This window comes from Balaenoptera physalus (genome assembly GCF_965194825.1).
Source record: "Balaenoptera physalus genome assembly, chromosome: 13".
Lineage (NCBI taxonomy): Eukaryota > Metazoa > Chordata > Mammalia > Artiodactyla > Balaenopteridae > Balaenoptera > Balaenoptera physalus.
In genome coordinates, this window is record NC_138892.1 from 70,379,822 (window position 1) to 70,392,701 (window position 12,880).

General features: G+C 33.3%; 1 protein-coding gene across 3 annotated transcripts in view; it reads left to right on the plus strand.

The window, feature by feature from the left end:
- Positions 1-12,880, plus strand: part of ADAMTS20 (ADAM metallopeptidase with thrombospondin type 1 motif 20) — a 310,626-nt gene that overhangs the window by 185,056 nt on the left and 112,690 nt on the right. For all 3 annotated transcript variants that reach the window (XM_082422521.1, XM_082422520.1, XM_082422522.1), the window contains one exon: positions 12,773-12,878. In XM_082422521.1, the coding sequence (XP_082278647.1) occupies positions 12,773-12,878 (106 nt within the window). The remainder of the gene's footprint in view (positions 1-12,772; positions 12,879-12,880) is intronic.

Sequence of the window (12,880 nt, forward strand, 5' to 3'; positions counted from 1 at the left end):
TAATCATTTTGATTATTAATTAATGGTTAGTGTCACTATTATTTGATTCTGCTGTAAGTTTTAAAGAATAATAAGAACTAATATTTATGTACCAATTAATTTCTAAATATCAAGTGCTATGCAGAGCTTGACATATTTAAAGTGTTTTATTGTGTAATATTTGATCCATACAAAATAGTACATAAAAACTTATATGCAAATTTAAAGCAAAAAAAAAAAAAAAAAAAGAGTAGTCACGAATCCACCACCAGATTTAAGAATTAGAAATTTATCGGTACTGTTCTATGGCCTGTGCTAAGTCCTTATTCTCTCCCTTGCACTTCCCCAAGAGGTAACTAATAGCATAAATTTTGTATGTGGCAGTTCCTTCCATCTTTTGAAAAATAGTTTTATTGTATATGTATATATTCCTAAAAGAAATTGCTTGATTATGCTTATTTTTGAGCTTTAGTTCATGCATTTTCACTGCTGTACAATATTTCATCCACAGTTCACATATCTATATCCTGTCAGTGAATATTTGGGCTGATTCCAGCTGTTTTCTATTATGAACTTTATTATAAGAGCTAAGTTATATTCCTACGGTTAGAATTGCATGCCATTAAATGTGCCCATGTTTAACTTTATAAGATATACCAAATTATTTTCTAAAGTGGTACCAATTTATACCTTTAATCAATAGCGTGTAAGCATTCGTTTTGATTATATCACTATTAATACCAGGATCTTCAAATTTCTCATTTTTGCCAATCTAAATTTAATATATTTCATTATAGCAATAATTTTCAGTTCCCTGGTCACGAATGAGTTTGGACATCTTTTTATATATTTACTGGCCATTTATATTTCCTTTTTGGAGAGGAATGAAATAAATGAAAAAATCATTGCCTATTTTTCTGCTGTGGTATTTTTCATTTTCTTACTGCCTTTTAGTGTTCTTATAACTTCTTGATACCAACCCTTTTTGGTTTATATGTGTTGTAAATATCTGTTAATAATTTGTTTCTTAGTGTTAATTGTTTTGTGTGTGTGAAAATGTATGCTGTAGCTGAATTTATAATTTTAGGTTTAGCAATTTTGTATCTTATTAAAGAAATTATAGCCTTCTGAGCCTTCTGTAGCTCAAAAGTCTGAGTGTATTATCCTGTTTTCTTGTAAATATTTAAAAATTTGTCTTTTCACATTTAAATCTCTAAACCATTTGGCATAATTTTTTTGATGTGGTATCAAATAGGGATCTACTTTTGTAAGTTCCTTTTCTCTGTGGATGTCCAGTTTCCTCAGATCACACATTGACTAGTTCACCTCCTTTCATTAGAATCTGCAATGTCATATATAAAGTTTCTGTTTGCACTGGCACGTGCAAATCATCCCGCTGTTTCATTAATCAGTACTTTTTATTTAGTCCATGTGCCAATTTCATATTAGTTCAAATTTTATAGCTATATAATAAATCATCATAATTCATAGGATATATAACTCCATCTAATTTTCTTCAAGAGTATTTTGGCTATTCTTAGACCTTTGCTCTTCCATAAAAATTTTAGACCAGCATGTCAAGTCATTATAAAACAATTATCTGTCTATTTATGAAGGTCTTTTTAAAATTTCTTTCAGTAGTATATAATATTTTCTTTCAAAGCTGGTCATGCACAACTTTCATTTACCTCTTTTATTAGTGTATGGTCTATGATGTTGATTGATAGAAATGCATTAGATTATTTGGATTATTGATTTTAAATCTAGCCACCTGATTCATTACTCTAATTAATCCTTATAATTTACCTGTGGTTATTTATATCACTTGTGAATTATGGCTATTATTCTTCCTCTTCTTCAGTCCTTATAACTTTCTTTCATTTTTCTCTTTTTCTTTCTTTTGTCTTAAAGCAAGACAAAAACCTTGTTGAATGTTGAATAGAAATGATGATGGTAGCCTTTTTTCCTGGATTTTAAAAGGAATACTTGTGCAGTTTCACCATTAGGAATAATATTTGACATAGGTTCTTGGCAGATAAACTTATCATCATAGTTTTCTGAGACTTAAAAAATGTATGCTTTTTTATTAAAAAAATTTTGCAGATATTGAAATGATCATATGATTAATTTAATCCTGTGAATTCCTTTTATGAGTTTTGTAACACTAAACTAAACTTGATCAAGGTTTTTCCTTTTTTTTTTTAAAACACACTGCTAGACTCCATTCCATGCATATATTTTCAAGAGTGAAATGATCTTCCTTTGATTATATTTGTCTAATTTTTATACCAAGGTTTTATTCACCATACAGAATTTGTTGGAAGTGTATTATTTCTTTTCCCATTCTCTGGAAGATTTTATATAATGTTGGAATGATCTATATCTTGAAAGCATGGGAGAGCCCACCTAGAAAACCATCTGGGTTTCATCTTTCCTTTGTGGAAAGATATTTAACTATTTAATTTTTCCAACGGTAATCAGACTTTTAAAGAAATCTTTTTGAAGGTATTTTAAAAAGTGTGTTTTTCTAGATATCTGACCATTTCTTTTAGTAGTAGTAAAATTAATTAGCTTAAATTATTCTCATAGCATTTTCTTTTAAGTTCTGTCAATAGCTATACTTCTGCCTTGTTTTATTTCTGATATTATCTATTTGCACTTCATTATAATGGCCCAGTTTCACTGGAATATTGTCTATTGCATTTGTCTTTTTAAAGGATCAACTCTTTGCTTTCAATCTCATTTTTATTTCATTAATTTCTGCTCTCTCTCTCTCCTTTTCTTTCCAATTTACTCATGCTGTTCTATTTATAATGTAAACTGACTGCTAGCTCAATAATATCCAGGAATTTTTCTTTTCTAATTTTATTGTTTAAGACTATCGATTTACTTGAAGGTATCATTTTATTGTGTCCCACAAATTTTGATAGGTATTTTTCATGTCATTTAAAATTCTAAATTCTAAGTATGTATAAATTCATCATGATTTCTTTTTTGACTTATTAATATAGAAATGCATTTAAAATTTTATGAATATATTGAGACACTGTTTTTTGTTTATTAAATTCTAATTTAATTTCACTGTAGTTGGAGAACATGATCTATACAATACCCATTCTTTGAAATCTTTTGGTATTACCTGTACGGTCTATTATGTGGTCAGTTAAAAAAATGTTTCATGTATGTTTAAACAGAATGTATATTCTTTAACTGTGGTATACAGGTTTCTATATGCCTGTTAAATCAAACTTGCCAATTATGTTGTTCAAATCAACTATATATTTACTAATTTTTTGCTTACTAGGTCACTTACTTGAAACATGAATATATCTCTGTTACTCTCTCCATTTTCAATTTTACATTATAATTTTTACAATTACAGTATTCAAATTTTTTGTTTCATCTATTTTCAGGCTAACTTATTAGGCATATATAAGTTTGAACTGAACCTTTTACAATTGTGTAGTGACTTTTTTTTTATCTCTAATAATGCTTTTTAAAGAAAATAAAGTCAGTATAGCTTTATGTTTAAAGTACTGTGTCTGGCAATACTATAGCTAGCCCAACTTTTTCCTGTTTAGTATTTGCTGGATATCTTTTCCTTCAATTTTCCAATGTCCTGTTACTTCAGGTGTTTTTATTGGAAACAACATATAATTGGATTTTAAAAATAACATCCATAGTAATCTCTGTTTAACTACCAAAGTTAGTCCATGTACATTTATTATAATTGTTTTCCATGCTTTTATTTCTTTTTATCTTCATGCTTTATTCAAGCAGCTCTAACATGCATTTTATTATTTTTCTCTTTGGCTGCATCTAATCTGATATTTCACCTGTCCTCTGAATTTCCCAGTTCAACATATGTTTTTCAATTTAAAATATCCTAGTTAGTTCTTATTCAAAATCTGTGTGTTCATTTTGTTTACATTCTTTTTATATTTGCTTATATTTGTAATTGCCTTTCATGTTTACTGACACATTTCATTTGGAGTAATTTTATATACCATCTTTGACAATTCCCATATCCTAAATATTTGATAGGCAAATATGTGGTTTCTGCTAACTTTCTCTTATGCTGACTTGTTGGTTTGTATGTTTGGTGATCTCTGATCATAAGCTCATATTTACTTAATATTAATCCATAAGATTAGTGGTGGACCACTTAAAAAGTGTGTGCTTTCCTCTAGAGAGGATTTTCAGTTGTTTTTGCTGTAATCCAAGGGGTGTTACTAACCAAGGTCCCTGACTTAAGGCAGAGAATTCAGAATCAGATCCTCTACCTTGAAACTTCCTATAGGAAGCTCTGGATCATATTGCTTTTATCAGTATTTTCCCTCAGAGTAATTCCTATCCCTACTATTCATTGCTTACCAATTAGAATTTAGCCCATGGTGTAAATGTTTATATGTATGTATGCATGCATGCATAGGTATGAGATGGGCAGGAAGAGAATATATATTAGGTTTTGGAGGTGTGGGGATTTGATTGTTCTTGTACAATGTGAGGTCAGTATTCATTAAAAAAGTACTTTTTAATACTGGTCTAGTTTCTTTGTGGTAGGAGGACTGTCTAGAAACTCTAATCTTCCACAAATGTGGAAACAGACACCTGCTACTCTAATTTTTACAACAGACCCCATTCTCTTCTCCTTGCAAACTATTCTCTGACTTTGTAGACATATTTTATGAGTCAATCATCTAAGAAGAATCCATTGAATATGTTATATTTCTTACATTATCTATGCCTTGTTGTCACATCTTTATACTAAAAGTTAAGTATGAATATGTCAGCCATATCTTACTATTTTTTAATGATTTAATGCTAGACATTCTGGGCTATTCATGTAGAAGTGGGTGGTCTCCTGGTCCCCATTCATTTTTTGCAGTTTTCAGCCACTCCTGTGCACATAAATCATAGTGATATCTAGAAACACAGACTGTGAAAATAAAAGTATTCCTATTATCCTTTAAGTCAAGAGTAATGGTGGTGATAATGATAGCTGATATATTTGAGTGCCTACTATGTATCATACACTATATTAAGGTTACCATTATTGGACTTATTTAATCTTCACAACAAACCTATGAAGTAAGACCTATAATTTCAATTTTATAAATGAGGATAAATAATTTGCCCAAGGCTACATAGCGTGTATTAATACAAGATTTAGTATTTTATTTTCCCATCTAAAATATGTGGAAAAAAATAACAAACTAAGAATAGGTTTTTTTAACATCTTTATTGTGATATAATTTCTTTACAATGTGTTAGTTTCTGCTTTATAACAAAGTGAATCAGCTATATGTATACATATATCCCCATATCCCCTCCCTCTTGCATCTCCCTCCCACCCTCCCTATCCCACCTCTCTAGGTGGTCACAAAGCACCGAGCTGATCTCCCTGTGCAATGCAGCTGCTTCCCACTAGCTATCTATTTTACATTGGGTAGTGTATATATGTCAATGCTACTTTCTCACTTCATCCCAGCTTACCCTTCCCCCTCCCTGTGTCCTCAAGTCCATTATCTACGTCTGCATCTTTATTGCTGTCCTGCCTCTAGGTACATCAGACCTTTTTTTTTTTTTTTTAGATTCCATATATATGTGTTAGCATATGGTATTTGTTTTTCTCTTTCTGACTTACTTTACTCTGTATGACAGACTCTATGTCCATCCACCTCACTACAAATAACTCAATTTTTTTTCTTATATGGCTGAGTAATATTCCATTGTGAATATGTGCTGCATCTTCTTTATCCATTCATCTGTCGATGGACACTCAGGTTGCTTCTATGTATTGGCTATTGTAGATAGTGCTTCAGTGAACATTGGGGTACATGTCTCTTTTTGAATTATGGTTTTCTCAGGGTATATGCCCAGTAGTGGGATTGCTGGGTCATATGGTAATTCTATTTTTAGTTTTTTAAGAAACCTCCATACTGTTCTCCATAGTGGCTGTATCAATTTACATTCCTACCAACAGTACAAGAGGGTTGCCTTTTCTCCACACCCTCTCCAGCATTTATTGTTTGTAGATTTTTTGATAATGGCCATTCTGACTGGTGTGAGGTGATACCTCATTGTAGTTTTGATTTGCATTTCTCTAATGATTAGTGATGTTGAGCATCTTTTCGTGTGTTTGTTGGCAATCTGTATATCTTCTTTGGAGAAATGTATATTTAGGTATTCTGCCCATTTTGGATTGGGTTGTTTGTTTTTTTGATATTGAGCTGCATGAGCTGCTTGTATATTTTGGAGATTAATCATTTGTCAGTTGCTTCATTTCCAAATATTTTCTCCCATTCTGAGATTTGTCTTTTGGTCTTTTTATGGTTTCCTTTGCTGTGCAAAACTTTTAAGTTTCATGAGGTCCCATTTTTTTATTTTTGTTTTTATTTCCATTTCTCTAGGAGGTGGGTCAAAAAGAATCTTGCTGTGATTTATGTCATAGAGTGTTCTGCCTATGTTTCCTCTAAGAGTTTGATAGTGTCTGGCCTTACATTTAGGTCTTTAATCCATTTTGAGTTTATTTTTGTATATGGTGTTAGGGAGTGTTCTAATTTCATTCTTTTACATGTAACTGTCCAGTTTTCCCAGCACCACGTATTGAAGAGGCTATCTTTTCTCCACTGTATATTCTTGCCTCCTTTATCAAAGATAAGGTGACCATATGTGTGTGGGTTTATCTCTGGGCTTTCTATCCTGTTCCATTGATCTATATTTCTGTTTTTGTGCTGGTACCATACTGTCTTGATTACTGTCTCTTTGTAGTATAGTCTGAAGTCAGGGAGCCTGATTCCTCCCGCTCCATTTTTCTTTCTTAAGATTGCTTTGGCTATTCGCAGTCTTTTGTGTTTTCATACAAATTGTGAAATTTTTTGTTCTAGTCCTGTGAAAAATGCCATTGGTAGTTTGATAGGGATTGCGTTGAATCTGTAGATTGCTATGGGTATTGTAGTCATTTTCACAATGTTGATTCTTCCAATCCAAGAACATGGTATATCTTTCCATCTGTTTGTATCGTGTTTAATTTCTTTCATCAGTGTCTTATAGTTTTCTGCATACAGGTCTTTTGTCTCCTTAGGTAGGTTTATTTCTAGGTATTTTATTCTTTTGTTGCAGTGGTAAATGGGAGTGTTCCCTTAATTTCTCTTTCGGATTTTTCATCATTAGTGTATAGGAATGCAAGAGATTTCTGTGCATTAATTTTGTATCCTGCTACTTTACCAAATTCATTGATTAGCTCTAGTAGTTTTCTGGTAACATCTTTAGGATTCTCTATGTGTAGTATCATGTCATCTGCAAACAGTGACAGTTTTACTTCTTCTTTTCCAATTTGGATTCCTTTTATTTCTTTTTCTTCTCTGATTGCTGCTGCTAAAACTTCCAAAACTATGTTGAATAATATTGCTGAGAGTGGGCAACCTAGTTTTGTTGCTGATCTTAGAGGAAATGGTTTCAGTTTTTCACCATTGAGAACAATGTTGGCTGTGGGTTTGTCATATATGGCCTTTATTATGTTGAGGTGGGTTCCCTCTATGCCTAAATTCTGGAGAGTTTTTATCATAAATGGATGTTGAATTTTGTCAAAAGCTTTTTCTGCATCTATTGCGTTATCATATGCTTTTTTTTAAACATCTTTATTGGAGTGTAATTGCTTTACAATGGTGTGTTATTTTCTATTATGGTTTTTATCCTTCAATTTGTCAATATGGTGTATCACATTGATTGATTTGCGTATATTGAAGAATCCTGCTTTCCCGGGATAAACCCCACTTGATCATGGTGTATGATCCTTTTAATGTGCTGTTGGATTCTGTTTGCTAGTATTTTGTTGAGAATTTTTGCATCTATGTTCATCAGTGATATTGGCCTGTAGTTTTCTTTTTTTGTGACATCTTTGTCTGGTTTTAATATCAGGATTATGTTGGCCTTGTAGAATGAGTTTGGGAGTGTTCCTCCCTCTGCTATATTTTGGAAGAGTTTGAGAATGATAGGTGTTAGCTCTTCTCTAAATGTTTGATAGAATTCACCTGTGAAGCCATCTGGTCCTGGGCTTTTGTTTGTTGGAAGATTTTTAATCACAGTTTCAATTTCAGTGCTTGTGATTGGTCTCCTTATAGTTTCTATTTCTTCCTGGTTCAGTCTCAGAAGGTTGTGCTTTTCTAAGGATTTGTCTATTTCTTCCAGGTTGTCCATTTTATTGGCATATAGTTGCCGGTGGTAATTTCTCATGATCCTTTGTATTTGTGCAGTGTCAGTTGCTACTTCTTTTTCATTTCCAATTCTGTTGATTTGAGTCTTCTCCCTTTTTTTTTTGATGAGTCTGGCTAATGGTTTATCAAGTTTGTTTATCTTCTCAAAGAACCAGCTTTTAGTTTTATTGATCTTTGCTATTGTTTCCTTCATGTCTTTTTCATTTGTATCTGATCTGATATTTATGATTTCTTTCCTTGTGCTAACTTTGGGGGGTTTTTTGTTCTTCTTTCTCTAATTGCTTTAGGTGTAAGGTTAGGTTGTTTATTTGACATGTTTCTTGTTTCTTAAGGTAGGATTGTATTGCTATAAACTTCCCTCTTAGAACTTCTTGGGCTGCATCCCATAGGTTTCGGGTCATCGTGTTTTCATTGTCATTTGTTTCTAGGTATTTTTTGATTTCCTCTTTGATTTCTTCAGTGATCTCTTGGTTATTAAGTAGCATATCATTTAGCCTCCATGTGTTTGTATTTTTTACAGTTTTTTTTCCTGTGATTAATATCTAGTCTCATAGCATTATGGTTGGAAAAGGTAGTTGGTACGATTTCAGTTTTTTAAAATTTATCAAGGCTTGATTTGTGACCCAGGATATGATCTATCCTGGAGAATGTTCCATGAGCACTTGAGTAGAAAGTGTATTCTGTTGTTTTTGGATGGAATGTCCTATTAATAGCAATTAAGCCCATCTTGTTTAATATGTCATTTAAAGCTTGTGTTTCCTTATTTATTTTCCTTTTGGATGATCTGTCCTTGGTGAAAGTGGGGTGTTAAAGTCCCCTACTATTATTGTGTTACTGTCGATTTCCTCTTTTATGGCTGTTAGCATTTGCCTTATGTATTGAGGTGCTCCTATGTTGAGTGCAAAAATATTTACAATTGTTATATCTTCTCTTAGATTGATCCCTTGATCATTATGTAGTGTCCTTCTTTGTCTCTTATTATAGTCTTTACTTTAAAGTCTACTTTGTCTGATATGAGAATTGCTACTCCAGTTTTCTTTTGATTTCAATTTGCATGGAATATATTTTTCCATCCCCTCACTTTCAGTCTATATGTGTCCCTAGGTCTGAAGTGGGTCTGTTGTAGGCAGCATATATATGGGTCTTCTTTTTGTATCTATTCAGCCAGTCTATGTCTTTGGTTGGAGCATTTAATCCATTTACATTTAAGGTAATTATTAATATGTATGTTCCTATTACCATTTTCTTAATTGTTTTGGGTTTGTTTTTGTAGGTGTTTTCCTTCTCTTGTGTTTCCTGCCTAGAGAAGTTCCTTTAGCATTTTTTGTAAAGCTGGTTTGGTGGTGCTGAATTCTCTTAACTTTTGCTTGTCTGTAAAGGTCTTAATTTCTCCATCGAATCTGAATAAGATCCTTGCTGGGTAGAGGAATCTTGGTTGTAGTTTTTTCCCTTTCATCACTTTAGATATGTCCTGCCACTCCCTTCTGGTTTGCAGAGTTTCTGCTGAAATATCAGCTCTTAACCTTATGGGGATTCCCTTGTATGTTATTAGTTGCTTTTCCCTTGCTGCTTTTAATATTTTTTCTTTGTATTTAATTTTTGATAGTTTGATTAATATGTGTCTTGGCATGTTTCTCCTTGGATTTATCCTCTATAGGACTCTCTGTGCTTCCAGGACTTGATTGACTATTTCCTTTCCCATGTTAGGGAAGTTTTCAACTATAATCTCTTCAAATATTTTCTCAGACCCTTTCTTTTTCTCTTCTTCTGGGATCCCTATAATTCGAATGTTGGTGCATTTAATATTGTCCCAGAGGTCTCTGAGACTGTCCTCAATTCTTTTCATTCTTTTTTCTTTATTCTGCTCTGCAGTAGTTATTTCCACTATTTTATCTTCCAGGTCACTTATCCGTTCTTCTGCCACAGTTATTCTGCTATTGATTCCTTCTAGAGAATTTTTAATTTCATTTATTGTGTTGTTCATCACTGTTTGTTTGCTCTTTATTTCTTCTAGGTCCTTGTTAAATGTTTCTTGTATTTTCTCCATTCTATTTCCAAGATTTTGGATCATCCTTACTATCATTACCCTGAATTCTTTTTTAGGTAGACTGCTTATTTCCTCTTCATTTGTTTGGTCTAGTGGGTTTTTACCTTGCTCCTTCATCTGCTGCATATTTCTCTGTCTTCTCATTTTGTTTAACTTACTGTGTTTGGGGTCTCCTTTTTGCAGGCTACAGGTTCGTAGTTCCTGTTGTTTTTGGTATCTGCCCCCAGTGGGTGAGGTTGGTTCAGTGGCTTGTGTAGGCTTGGTGGAGAGGACTGGTGCTTGTGTTCTGGTGGGTGGGGCTGGATGTTTTCTTTCTGGTGGGCAGGTCCACGTCTGGTGGTGTGTTTTGGGGTGTCTGTGAACTTAGTATGATTTTAGGCAGCCTCTTTGCTAATGGGTGGGGTTGTGTTCCTGTCTTGCTAGTTGATTGGCATGGGGCCTCCAACACTGGTGCTTGCTGGCTGTTGGGTGGAGCTGGGTCTTAGCGTTGAAATGGAGATCTCTGGCAGAGCTCTCACTGATTGATATTACATGGGACCAGGAGGTGTCTGATGGTCCACTGTCCTGAACTTGGCTCTCCCACATCAGAGGCTCAGCCCTGACCCCAGGCTGGAGCACCAAGTCCCTGTCAGCCACACGGATGTTTTACAGGGTCTTTCTCCACCCAGGGACTCGGCCAGGACTTTAGGCAATGGGATCTGAGTCCAAAAAGTGCCTCTATTTGGGAACTTGCAGAACACGACATAGGAGAGGATTCAATGTTTTCTTGGAGTTGGATTTGCTTTCTTATACGTCTCCTGTTGCCCCAAAAACTCCTTCCCTGAGTAGCTGCTGCTCCTTTATTCTTAACTCCTCAATTGAACACACCCTAAGGATAGTTCTTAATGATAAATACAAGATTTTGGTAATAATTACTAAGTTTCCTGCTTATATATCCTTTTGCAAGTACTGTTGCCTTAGTCTCTGAGCATGTTTTATAAAGTATGTTAAAACATGGTTTTTATTCTTTAACATGATGGATTGGTGACTCTGTGTAGCTTCTTGCACTTCCAAACATGGGGAATCTGTGTCAGATTTGTGCCTGTGCTACTTTATTCTATCTCTGCCCAGTTTTAGAGAACCCTTAATCAACATGAGTGAATCTAGGCACAAACCCTCAGCCGGCTGCTTGGTACCATAAGGCTATACATTCACTTTGATTTTTGTTGGTCTTGCCTATGGAGATATTTGATCGTGGTCTCTAATCATATGCAATGCATATTTTTACAGATATGTCATGTGACTAAAATGTTCAGTTTAGAATATATCTATCTTTAAGCATGTAACATAAAGTTTAGGTGATAATGGAGTCAATATTGTTTTCCAAATACACAGCCCTGAAAATGAATACACTGGAATTGAGCCACTAGGCAAATTGAAAATACTAATGAAGGCAAGGGAACACCAGCATATTCATGAAAGAAATGTGTTCAGTTTATTCTGACATTTATGACTAAACATTTATGACTAAAAGAATACATAGGAAGAGGGAGCTAAAACACAGTAGCTAATATAAGTATTTATTTTATATTAAGAAATTTCTAAATGCAAAACTTTACAGTAAGAAACTGGTTATTTTATATATGATAATCTTTTTTTAATGAAAGGAATCATTGTAGGAGAGCAGATAAATTTGCAGGCAAATATTGAAGGCTAGCAATACAAAAACCATTGTATTATGTTGAAAAGTAAAATGAAATGTTAACTTGGTTGATGATGGAATAGGATTATTATAATGAACATTAAGTTTGAATTTCTTTTTCTAGACTAAAAGACTATATCAGTTTTAACTATTGCTGTCTTTGGTGTCCAACCAGTTCATGCTGTCTTCTTCTTTCAGCAGCAATTCGAGTTGCAGAGTTGCACGTTGTTATTTAAATGAGTGACTAGATCTTGACATGTGATACATTTCCCATTGCTGAAGTGGTTACAAAATCAAGTGCTTCCAGTGATTATATCATTATCATGTTTTATTTAACACATTAAATTCAGGCACTATTCTAAGCTTTTAACATATTTTTACTCATTTAATTATCATATGGTAGTTGAATAATTGTATGCTGCTTCAAAACTTTAAAAAATAAAAGAAAATTTATAATTTATATTGTTCTGTGCTATTTTCTTTATTATTGCTATTACCAATTTAAACATTTATTACCTTTCCTATTACGTACACTAATGTGGCCTAAAACTTCATTCTTCCTGTAATAAATGTTCTTTTCATTTTTCTGTTTTTTAAAAAATTGTTTGCCTATCCCATATTTTGGATTGTTTTCTTCAGTAAAAGAATCCAAGAATTTGCTAAAAAGATTTCAACTACAGACAAATCATTCTGTTCTTTTTTCTTCACCTTACAAAACGTTCATGCAATATTAACAGTCAACTGCATTCATTTCTAAGTAATAATGCCAATGATAAATGCTTTAGTGCTTTCTTTATGATTCTGGTATTTCCCATTTTGTTGAAATACAAACGTGAAATTTTTCAGGTTTAGCAGAATTAGGTACCCTGTGTGATCCTTTACGGAGCTGCTCTATTAGTGAAGAAAATGGACTCAGTGCTGCCTTTACCATAGCCCACGAGCTTGGGCATGTGT